The 13,087-nt window shown below is 49.4% G+C and overlaps 1 protein-coding gene across 1 annotated transcript in view; it reads right to left on the reverse strand.

Annotated features, from left to right (window-relative positions):
- Positions 1-13,087, reverse strand: part of LOC311223763 (exocyst complex component 3-like protein 2) — a 158,382-nt gene that overhangs the window by 19,313 nt on the left and 125,982 nt on the right. Inside the window, exon 8 of the mRNA XM_084308532.1 lies at positions 11,285-11,440. Coding sequence (XP_084164658.1) covers positions 11,285-11,440 — 156 coding nt within the window. The remainder of the gene's footprint in view (positions 1-11,284; positions 11,441-13,087) is intronic.

Here is a 13,087-nt window from a genome sequence, read left to right on the forward strand (position 1 = left end):
CTGCAGGTCACCTGCAACACTGTCTGTCTCTACTGGTTCCTCACTGGCCACTTCTGTCTGCAGGTCACCTGCAACACTGTCTGTCTCTACTGGTTCCTCACTGGCCACTTCTGTCTGCAGGTCACCTGCAACACTGTCTGTCTCTACTGGTTCCTCACTGGCCACTTCTGTCTGCAGGTCACCTGCAACACTGTCTGTCTCTACTGGTTCCTCACTGACCACTTCTACCTTCTCCTCACCACTACTATCTCTTCCAACAGTCTCATTATTTGACACTTCTTTATCGTCCTGCCACTCCTTTCTTCCTCCATCTGTTTGTCCACTAGTTTCAGCTACAATGCTGTAAGCAGCTTCACCAGCCTTTCCCTGTCAACTAGTTCCCTCTCCAGCTTCAGCGTCAGCCTCCTGAGCCTGCTTCTTAGGACATGCTTTAAATCAAATAAAATCAAATGTATTTGTAATACCCGAAATCACAAGTCAATGTCCCCATGGGCCAGACAAGTCTTCTTTTAAACAAGTCAAGAAGAAACATCACAATAAATCAAGAACAAAAAATAACTTTAATAACATGCCCCCCCTCTCCACAACCAAAATACTTCATGGTATCTGATGATGCATACAATACATAATCATAATCATCTACTTTAAAACCTGTTAAGCGTGTAGGTCCCCCAATTGGGGGACCCTGCTTTTCTTTATCATAAATCGATCAATAGACCGTATTAGATCCCCAATTATCATATAATGGGGTATCATTGGAAAGCCACACTCATTGGCTACAACCCTGTCGAAAGATTTTCGAGATTGCCAAATGATTGACGGAGCTAGAACCCCCGGAGGTCGGGGGTGGTAATGTGTACTTTGGCGCATGCCTCACATATCGGCATGTAACTCGAGAACCGCTGAACGGATTTTGTCACCTGAAAGGGCAATCGACAGGCAACAAATAGGGCTTTAATTCTATCTATATTGTATTAAAATAAATGCACACCCGAGCCGCTAGAGGTCGGCAAAGTGGCATCGCGAAACGTCCTCATGAGGGCCCACATGTGGGCCCTTGGATGTTAAGAGGTTAATGTTTTTTTTATAATTATTTTTGTAGCCAAGAGTAAAGACCATAATCCTATCAAAACAGTAGTCAAAGTGTATATTTTCATTTTTACCGATGTTTTATACGATTTACCAAAAATACAAAAAATGCTTATTATATCTCTTTTATCGTAAAACCGCAAGGAAATGACTAAATCCAGATTCAACCCTGCCATTGGAAAGAGGAGCATTTTCCCTATCCATAGATGTATGATTTGGCCATAATAAGGTCAAGGTCAAGTTCAAGGTCAAATATGAATTTATAATTAAATCGATTATCTTATCATTTATTACTGTATCTACAAATCCTTCTGTTTAATCATCTTCCCTTTATTCATTTGCTTAGATCTTTTTTACACTTGATCTCAAGAAGGTGCTGAATGAGCTCAGTGAACGAGCTTGGTTTGCTCACAATTGTAACATGGTGTTATTCACCGGCACAGATGCAAAAATAAATCATAATTTATATTCTCCCTTTATTCATAAAAATTTACTCAAGCCTAGTAACAGACACAATATTTCTGACACTGGAAATACATACCCCCAGCCCAGGTCCCTAGATGTTCCTAGATACCAAGAACATGCAAATTGGCCTTGTAGAAGTGGAGCAATCTTCCATTTACTTAGGCATGTACCTTTAGGTGAGATTTCTGAAAATAGGGCTACAGCTTAACAGGTTAACATGGTATCTCATGTTGAACTCATCATTCCTGTTATTCAGAACAAAAAACTTCTATGAGAAACAACATGCTTCAGCAACTTGACTTGACGGTTGCGCAGGTGGCAAAGCGGGAACGTGCAGGTCCTGAACAATAATACGCGTTCAATTACCTCGTTAACTCTCTCAACTCGGTCCAGAAAGATAACTGTTGTGAAGGATCAGATTAAACTGAATATATATATTTATTTATGGATATATATTTAATAGTATTTGTATATCGTTGATATCCCCTGTATATTCCTTGTACAATATACACTGAATATCCCTTTAGTCTACTAACAGCCCATAATAGTTTCATTCTACCATTGGACGAGAACCTGGCGCCAGCAGCCAAGCCCCTTGGTTCAAGTTCAATCGTGCCGACGAACATGTCGTTACAAGCCCGGTTCCGCGTAGGAATACGTCTGGCGAAATACGAATGGTACTATTTGTTCACAGCGCATATATATATGGCGCAAGTAAAGTAGAACTTTCTTTTAGTCCATTAGTCCTTTACCCTCCAACCTAGTAACAGACGCGAAGCCTCACCCACGACGCACGTGTGGTGCAGTAAGGCCTACTTGGCCTCAGAATAGGCATTGAGACATCGTGTGGATTAATAGTTGAATTGTCATAGTTTGGCACTATACCGTCGAGTGGGACGTATTTCTATTAAGTTAATAATAGTCTATTATGTATGGTGCATCGTTCGGTTAGAGTTATAAAGTGAGCAGTACCCCCATCGTTCCTGACGTTATCTGGAGTCTTAACCAGGCTGGGCAGACCACGTGTGGTGCTTGCATCCGAGGAGCTCCGGGCCAGGACGAGTGGACCTGTACATTGGATTACTTTACCCGGACGACGGCGAGCCTTCCACGGCTTGGATTATCTACGTGCTTTGGGTGCTTTGATTATGCCATGGATAACGGCCAACACTGCTGAGTGTTGGAACTACCCCCCGAGAGGAGTCCAGGTGAGACGGCGCTCTACCCCGAGTGAGGTCGCCTCACGTCTCTTCGTTGTGGACCGGCAGCTACCGTCCACCAGAGGGCCCAGCTGTATTCATCTGCGGACCGAGGTTCTGTGGGCACCGTGTTCAGCACTCTGAATTCTCCCAAGAAATCGTCGGCCAGATGGGATACCGCCAGCGGCTCTCCTAACCCCCCCCTACTGTCTTACAACCAGCGGGACCCCCCCCCTTTAGTGTATCCAGCTATAATCATTTAAGTACCATTGCTATAGTTCCCTAAAGAACCAGGTTGTATACTTGCTCCCTGCGTAACCAGAGATTGGACATTCAATGTTGATTTACCTACGAATACTCATTTGCCTTACAAGTGCATTTCAAATCATAAATGTCATTAAGTGAACGTTGTATATACCCTTTGCTATATAAAATATTCGATTTATACATTTGTGTGGACTTCGTTTCATCAGGTGGGAAAGTGTTCATCATATCTATATCGTGTACTGGATGGCCAGAAGTTAAAGTACAAGCGGTAGTGGTTTAATAATACCATACTTATCAATACAGTCAGGGAATTGTACCCCTCAGTTACAATTGGTCCTTCGAGCCGGATGGTAACTAGTGTAATATTAATATAGTGTTATTAATATTGAAATGGCCTATGATGAACACTCCACGAAACGGTCCTCCTAACGTAGAACGCCCGCAGCGCAGACAACAGCCACCTCAGTACTTAGAGGATTACGCTGTCAGTCAACTACCTAGCCTTCTACAAACGGTAAACGCGGTAAAAGTAGAAAGTAAAATTATGTCTGACCTTAACGACCAGGTTTCCCCGACCACAGAGGCCCTAGTGGGTTCTAATGTAACTGACCAAGCTCACGGTGGGGACCAGGAGGGAGCTGACATGCCTTTACCCCCCGCCAATACCGAAGAAGTAGTCCCCGACCAGCCCCGGGAGGAAGACAATCCTACAGAGAGAGAACTCTGCACGGAAGAAGAGGAGGAGAGGGCCGAGGAAATAGAGCGCCAGGACTCCCCAACGAGTACAGCCAGGAGCGGCTCACCCAGGAGCGGCTCACCTCTACAACCGTCTTCCCCCAGCGAAGCGGAGAGGATGCTATCACAGGCGTTCCTCGTCAGCCTGACAGCCGCTACCGAACGCGATCGACTTCAGGGTGAACGCGATCGACTCCAAGCACAGATGCTTATCGAGCGCGAAAAACTCCAAGCGCAGCAACGGAGCGAAGAAGAGCGCATACGCCTGGAGATGAGACGCCTTCAGACGGAAGAGAATATGGCAAGAGACCGGGCCGACGCCCAGCGCGCCGCTGCCGGTGCCCAAAGAGAAGCAGATCTCACCAAGCGCGAAGCCGAGCGCGACAAGTTACAAGCGCAGCTAATGGAGCAGCTGATCCTCAAGGCAACACCCTCTCCCTCCGCCAGGGGTTCAAGGAACTCGTCGAGACAACAGTCAAGGGCAGCGTCTCCTAACCGAGCAAGCGACCCTGAACTTGACCAACAGACCAAGCCTATACCCCCCGCAGACCCCCTTCCCAGACCGGTCCAAGCGAGACCCAGCTACAAGGAAGGAGCGGCATACACTGCGGAGAAGCTAAATAAACGACTACAGGATCTAGAGGACCTGATAGAAGAAGAAGAGGGAGAGGAGGAGAACCAAGCCCGACGACAGCACAGTACTCCACCGGACCAGGAGGTCCAGTACAGCCCAGGCTATACCCCCGCGGCGCTGCGCTACAGACCCCCGACTCTATTCACGGGTGAGCATGACGCACAACCAGCCCAGAGGAATAGCACCTGGACCAGCGGGCCATGGTACCCTGTCGGTACCAGCCCACAGAGAGGCGCAAGAGGAGACTCGCCTAGGAAGTCTCTCCCCCAACGCTCGCCGATGTATCAGCCATCCACGGCGTCATACATTGCCACGCCGACGTTTCCAGACTTCACCTATGAGAATCGAGCACAGTACACGGAGCTCCGGATGTGCTTAGAGACAATGATGGTGGATGTCGCTGATGAACGCCACAAGTATGCAATATTACTGAAGCACCTGAAAGTACCGCGAGCGCACAATATAGCGCTAGCCTATGCCACCTCTACGACCCCATACACCGCGGCTCTAGCAGCGCTGGACCAGAGATATGGACGTATATGGGATTACGTAATCCAAGAGATAAGGCATATTGATCGCCTACCCCCAGCAACAGACAATCGCTCATTAGACGACCTGTCGATAAAAGTGCAGTCCCTGGTAGGGATGCTGGGAGCGCAACGAGAAAAGGGTATGCACGAGCTATACGCCAACTCTAACGTCGAGAGGATTTTAGAGAAGCTGCCACCCGCAAGACAAGAGCGTTTTAGGCGGCAGAGAGACCACCGTGATCCTAACGGTCCCGAACCATCCCTCCTCGATCTAGCCGACTTCCTGGCGAGAGAAGTCAGCAGCTTAAGACTGGATACGTTCGTGCGGAGCACGCCAAGCTCCAGAGAGGGACCCAGGAGAATAAACGATGGAAGAAGATCGGTGACTGTCATGCACCAATCAGAGTCAGTACCGAGCAGTAAGAGCCACAGTACCCCCTCGAGAAAAGAGAAGTGGAAGATGGTGTGCCCCTACTGTGAGAAGGAACACTGGCTGTCACAATGTGACCTGTTCACAAAGATGAATGCAGAAGAAGTGAGTCAATGGATAAAGTCCAACAGGCGCTGTTACCGATGTGCGCGCAGTCACATGGCAGCCGAATGCCGCCTAAAGAAAAGGTGCAGTCGGTGTGACGGAGCCCATCTAGATGTACTACACGACAGTAACCGAAGAAGGCCTGCACCTGCACCATCGAGCGGCACCAAGGCAAGTGTCATGTACATTGACCCCGCCAGCAGCAGTGGCGCCCAAGTGCTCTTAAAGGTAGTCCGTGTGACATTGAGCTACCAAGATAAAGTCATGGACACTTACGCCGTCCTTGATGACGGGTCAGAGAAGACCCTTCTGCTCGCGTCCGCTGCGGCCCAGCTGGGACTGCGGGGGAGTGAGAACCAAATGACGATTCGGACAATAAGAAGAGATTTAAAGACGATAAAGGGCGAGAATGTCTCCTTCACTATCGCAGCAAGCGGGCAGCCAGAGCGACGGTATAGGATTACAAATGCTTTCACCAGCCAAGAAATAGGACTATCGCAGTACACCTACCCCATCGCCAAGCTGATGGATAAATATGTGCACCTGCGTCAACTACCTATCCCGCTCATAGACGGCGCCACCCCGACCCTGCTGATAGGCTCCGACCATGCAGACCTCATCGTCCCGATAGACCGGGTCCATACAGGACCCCGAGGCTGTCCTGCAGCAGTCGAGACCCGCCTAGGGTGGACACTACAAGGCCCCCTCGCTAAATCTCTCAACCGAACAGCAGCCACTAGCTGCCTCCACTCCAGAACGACAGAAGAAGACACCACTCTCCTGCAGCATGTCGAGAGGCTATGGACACTAGAGACAATGCCCTTTAAGAACGAAAAGAAAGACATTCGTTCTAAAGAAGACATTTACGCCATCAACCTACTCGAGCAAGGGACAAAGAGAGTCACAGTCGGCGGAGTGATGAGATACGCAACTCCACTCCTGAGGCGAGAGGGAATGCCCACCTTTCACGCAAAGAAAGACGCCACGGAGCGGTATCTATTGAACACAGAGCGGCGCCTAGCCAAAGACCCCGCTCAAAAGAGTGTGTACCGCGCTGAGATTGAGAAGCTAATCACAGCGGGACACGTGACAAAGATTGACATTAAAGAGGCCGATCAGACGACCGAATCATGGTACGTGCCGCACCACAAGGTCCACCACAACGGCAAGGATCGCATTGTGTTTAACTGCAGCTACCAGATCGGATCCCAAAATCTGAATAAAGAGCTCTTGCCCGGCCCCACACTCGGCCCCTCTCTACTAGGCGTGCTACTACGCTTCCGCCAGGACAAGGTGGCTATCAGCGGGGATATCAAAGGGATGTTCCTGCAGGTGAGACTAGTGGAGGAGGACAAGCCCCTGCTGCGGTTCCTATGGAGAGAGAGGATCGGAGATGAGAACCCAGCCATCTACCAGTGGGAAGTCCTCCCCTTCGGAACCACATGCAGCCCGTGCTGTGCTACATTTGCACTACAGAAACACGTCGCAGAGGACCCAGCAGCAGATGAAGAGGTCCGACACAGTGTGAAGAACAGTTTCTACGTGGACAACTGTTTACAAAGCGTTTCGACTCAAGAAGAAGCCGAGGCTCTCCTAATCAAGCTACGCGCCTCCCTGATCAAAGGCGGCTTTGATCTCAGGCAGTGGGCCAGCAGTGACCCGCACGTATTGCGCAGCCTCTCCCCCGCGGACAAGGCTGCCAGCAGCGAGACCTGGATGGCGACCATCCCAGGAGAAGCCCAAGAAATGACACTAGGACTAGTCTGGCGCTTCAAAACAGACTCGCTCCACTATAGACACAAACCCCTGACCACAGAGCAGGGAAGGTCGACGGCGATACCGACCACCAGACGGAGTGTGTACAGAACACTCGCCAGACAATATGACCCGTTGGGATGTATTCTACCTTACACCACCAGGGCAAAGATGATTGTACGAGCACTATGGGACAAGGACCAGGGCTGGGACGACCCAATACCCGCACACCTTGCCTCCACATGGAGAGAGTGGGAGACGGAGCTCCGCTCACTCCCAGGCGTCAATATACGCCGCAGCTACTTCCCACCCACAGTGAGGCCAGAGACATGCAAGATGGATCTACACGTCTTCAGTGACGCCTCCGAAGTAGCCTATGGATCGGTGGCCTACTTGCGTGCCCAAGAGGGAGGAGAGATACACACTGCTTTCATCCTGGCTCGCTCAAGAATAGCCCCACGAAAGCAACAATCTATCCCGCGTCTAGAGCTCTGCGCAGCCCTAGCAGGAGCGCATCTAGCCACGTTAATCCAACGTGAACTCACCATTCCGGTGCACAGAACAATCTTGTGGTCAGATTCCACGACAGTACTCACATGGATCAAGTCTGATTCATGCAGATACAAAGTCTTCGTGGGAGTCAGAGTCACCGAGATTCAAGAGTTAACAGAAGCAGCGAGCTGGCGGTATGTGGACACCAAACACAACCCAGCTGACGTCATCACCCGGGGAATGTCCCTGGATGACCTCACCCGTCGCAACATCTACAGTGACGGACCAGAATTCCTCAAGCTCCCGGAAGAAGAGTGGCCTACGCCCACCCCACGGGAAGCAAGTAAAGAGGAGGCTGAGAACAAGAAACCTATGTTCTGTGGACTGAGCACAGTCGCCTCCACAGACCCCAACATAGATGACTGCATTACCCTACAGAGTGCGCAGCTAAAGACATTCCTGTGGCGCCACCCAGAGATTCAGTCCACCACTGACATTTCAGCAGCTGACTACGAAGAAGCAGAGCTTCTTCTACTACAACGAGCCCAGAGAGACTCGTTCCCCGATGAGCTAGACTGTCTACAGGGAGGAAAGCCCGTCCCATCAGACAGCAGACTGCTCCACCTGGCACCCGAGAGCGACGCCCATAATCTCATCAGAGTGGGTGGTCGTCTGCGGAGAGCCCCCGATCTACCGGATGACGTTAAGTACCCGATAGTCTTGAACAGCCGACACAAGGTCACAGAGCTGATCATAAAGAAATACGACGAGGATGTACACCACGCAGGAGCAGAGAGAGTCTTCGCGGAGATCAGACGTCGCTATTGGATACTTCAAGGAAGAGAAGCAGTGCGACACTTCCAGCGAACCTGTCTAGACTGCCGAAAGTGGCGCGCGCAGCCCAGCATACCCCGGATGGCTGACCTACCTCCCTGTCGCCTCCGACTCGGCGACAAGCCATTCCACTCCACAGGCATGGACTGTTTTGGCCCGTTGTATATAAAGAAAGGAAGAGGAACCGAGAAGCGGTGGGGTATTGTATTCAAATGCATGACCACCAGAGCGATACATATCGAACTCCTTTCAACCATGAGCACAGACTCATTCCTTATGGCCTTCCGAAGATTCACATCACGGAAAGGAAAACCGTCTACATTGTTGTCTGATCACGGGACAAACTTCAAAGGCGGAGAAAGAGAGCTGAGAGAGAGCTTCCAAGCTATGGGCCCAGAACTTAAGACCCACCTCGCTCCATCCCAGATTGACTTCCAGTTTAATCCCCCGAACGCACCCCACTTCGGTGGAACCTGGGAACGAGAAGTACGTTCTATAAAGACAGCCCTGTACGCCGTGCTTGGGGCCCAGACTGTGGCGGAGGAAGTCCTAATGACAGTCCTCACGGAGATCGAGGGAGTATTGAACTCCAAGCCCCTCGGCTACGTCTCCAGTGATGTAGCCGATGTCGACCCAGTCACCCCCAACACACTCTTGATGGGGCGGCTAGACCCCGCGCTACCCCAGACAATGTACAGGCCTGAAGAAGCGAACGGCCGAAGAATGTGGAGGTACAGTCAAGTACTAGCTGACAAGTTTTGGAACAGCTTCCTACTCCACTACCTACCGTCTCTACAGACCCGCCAGAAGTGGGTAAAAGAGAGAGACAATTTGACAGAAGGAACAGTCGTCATGATTATCGACCAGTCACTACCCAGAGCTATGTGGCCGGCTGGCCGCGTAAGCAAAGTGATCACCGGTGCCGATGGCAAGGTCCGAGCAGCTGAAGTGCTCGTCCAAGGGCGAACTTACACACGACCCGTGGCGAGGCTAATAGAACTGCCCAGACTCCCAGACACTATCGATGACGACCATGACCCCATGACTTTGTGAGTTGACTGACCCTTACAGCGGACCTTGAGTGGTAGACAGTGCGGTTAATCTGTCTCTGCTTAGCTAATTAGGTGGGACTAATTAGGGGGCGGCTGTTGTGAAGGATCAGATTAAACTGAATATATATATTTATTTATGGATATATATTTAATAGTATTTGTATATCGTTGATATCCCCTGTATATTCCTTGTACAATATACACTGAATATCCCTTTAGTCTACTAACAGCCCATAATAGTTTCATTCTACCATTGGACGAGAACCTGGCGCCAGCAGCCAAGCCCCTTGGTTCAAGTTCAATCGTGCCGACTTGTCGTTACAAGCCCGGTTCCGCGTAGGAATACGTCTGGCGAAATACGAATGGTACTATTTGTTCACAGCGCATATATATATGGCGCAAGTAAAGTAGAACTTTCTTTTAGTCCATTAGTCCTTTACCCTCCAACCTAGTAACAGACGCGAAGCCTCACCCACGACGCACGTGTGGTGCAGTAAGGCCTACTTGGCCTCAGAATAGGCATTGAGACATCGTGTGGATTAATAGTTGAATTGTCATAGTTTGGCACTATACCGTCGAGTGGGACGTATTTCTATTAAGTTAATAATAGTCTATTATGTATGGTGCATCGTTCGGTTAGAGTTATAAAGTGAGCAGTACCCCCATCGTTCCTGACGTTATCTGGAGTCTTAACCAGGCTGGGCAGACCACGTGTGGTGCTTGCATCCGAGGAGCTCCGGGCCAGGACGAGTGGACCTGTACATTGGATTACTTTACCCGGACGACGGCGAGCCTTCCACGGCTTGGATTATCTACGTGCTTTGGGTGCTTTGATTATGCCATGGATAACGGCCAACACTGCTGAGTGTTGGAACTACCCCCCGAGAGGAGTCCAGGTGAGACGGCGCTCTACCCCGAGTGAGGTCGCCTCACGTCTCTTCGTTGTGGACCGGCAGCTACCGTCCACCAGAGGGCCCAGCTGTATTCATCTGCGGACCGAGGTTCTGTGGGCACCGTGTTCAGCACTCTGAATTCTCCCAAGAAATCGTCGGCCAGATGGGATACCGCCAGCGGCTCTCCTAACCCCCCCCTACTGTCTTACAACCAGCGGGACCCCCCCCCCTTTAGTGTATCCAGCTATAATCATTTAAGTACCATTGCTATAGTTCCCTAAAGAACCAGGTTGTTTACTTGCTCCCTGCGTAACCAGAGATTGGACATTCAATGTTGATTTACCTACGAATACTCATTTGCCTTACAAGTGCATTTCAAATCATAAATGTCATTAAGTGAACGTTGTATATACCCTTTGCTATATAAAATATTCGATTTATACATTTGTGTGGACTTCGTTTCATCAGGTGGGAAAGTGTTCATCATATCTATATCATGTACTGGATGGCCAGAAGTTAAAGTACAAGCGGTAGTGGTTTAATAATACCATACTTATCAATACAGTCAGGGAATTGTACCCCTCAGTTACAATAACCCCAGCGTTATTCATCCTTGCAGCAGATTTAACACTGCTGTAACCAACAACTTTTTCTACAGCTAAACTTGTTACAGCCACATTCTCTCTCTCTCTCTCTCTCTCTCTCTCTCTCTCTCTCTCTCTCTCTCTCTCTCTCTCTCTCTCTCTCTCTCTCTCTCTCTCTCTCTCTCTCTCTCTCTCTCTCACACACACCACACACACTTACCAGGTCATTGAAGAGTGTTTTGATCAGTTTGCCTTCGTCTCTGAGTCTTCCTGCCATCCTCTTCCTCATCTTCAGAGACGTACAGATGATTCTGCCTCGCATCACAGAGCGAAGATACTCCATTAACACACGCCTGTGGACCTCAGCTACCAGAACCTAGAGAGAGAGAAAGAGAGAGACATAGAGAGATGCAGAATATGAGAAAGAGAGAGGAAAATATGAGAAAGCGAGAGAGAGAAGAGAGAGAGAGAGAGAGAGAGAGAGAGAGAGAGAGAGAGAGAGAGAGAGAGAGAGAGAGAGAGCCAGAAATGAGAGAAAGGGGGAGGGAGAGTAAAATAGAGAGAGGAGAAGATGAGAAAGAGAGGAGAAGTTGAGAGAGAGAGAAGAGAGAGAGGAGAAGATGAGATAGAGGAGAAAGGAGGATGAGAGAGAGAGGGGGAGGGAGAGAGAAGAGAGGAGAGAGAGGAAGATGAGAAAGAGATGAGAGAGAGGCAAGAGAGTAAGAGAGAGATTGTGTGTGTGTGTGTGTGTTTGTTTGTGTGTGTGTGTGTGTGTGTGTGTGTGTGTGTGTGTGTTTATGTGTGTGCATGAGTTAATATGTTCACACCTGGTCTGCATTGTTGTACACAGTAAATTTCGCAGAGTAAATCTTACTCAAACTGAGTACATTTTACTCAAACTGATCAGTTTGAGTAAAATTTACTCTGAGAAATGTACTGTATATGTGTTCTATAGAAGTTGTTAAGTTGTTGTACAGTTTCCTGTATTTGGTGAATAAAGTGTTATGTGACTGTACCTGGTGGGGGGGCGGGGCTGTGTGACTGTACCTGGTGGGGGGGGGGGGGGGGGGGCAGTGGCGGAACTTTGGTCCCAGCGGTGGGGGGGACATATTAGGGGGCGTGGTCAGTGACGTCGCAGGGTAGGGGGGGGCGCCCCCCCTTCCCAATTTTTTTTCTTCTAATACCAGGTGTGCAATACGCATTTTCCCAGGCGGTGGCGCCTCTTGTAAGAAGTGGTCATCGTGGAGCCAGGGCTTGTCCAGCTGCACGTCCGCTAATTTAATATAATGATACTAGTGAATTTTTTTTAACTCTGTCAAAATAAACGAGCTGCATAGGCATAATAAACTATAAGCGACATATACATGTTTGCACTGTCTTTTTTCTATTATAAAGTGCCTCTCGAGACTCTGGTCCATAACACATAACAGATCAGTCATTTGATTGTAATGCAGGTGCTCGCATTATAAATCGAATGTATGCGAGACAAACAATGTAATCGTTTTGATGCATACATCTCTGCCCAGCCTACCCCACCTGTTGCTGTTGCGCCCCCGCACAGAGACCCATATCCCCGCACCAGAACGCTACGACGGGGACGTCTCTAAATGTCATGCCTTTATTTTTCAATATTCACTAGTATTCGGACAACAGCCGCACACTTAAAGTGATACATCTAAAATCGCTTACCTTACCTGTCGGGGGTCCAGGACTCCTGCGTTAGAATGGGCGACAGGCAGCTCAATTCGTTCCCTGCATACATCGCAAAAGGTATTCGATTTCGACCACCCTCCCGGGGCTCGGATTATGATAGTTCTTGTAACTGCCTCGGCTACACGCTGCTTTAATAACACTGCATTATCGAGACAGCGCCCCTTTGTATGACTTTGAGGAACTGGCAATGAATTCCAAGAGTAGGGTAAATCTGCAGTGCCGGCACTGTGTAGTAGCGAGTCACAGTGCTGGCCGCCAGGCTGCGCAGTTGCAGCGGTTTGGAAAACATGGGGGGGACAAATACTGCATT

The sequence above is a fragment of the Notolepis coatsorum genome (genome assembly GCF_963971535.1).
Source record: "Notolepis coatsorum genome assembly, chromosome: 1".
Lineage (NCBI taxonomy): Eukaryota > Metazoa > Chordata > Actinopteri > Aulopiformes > Paralepididae > Notolepis > Notolepis coatsorum.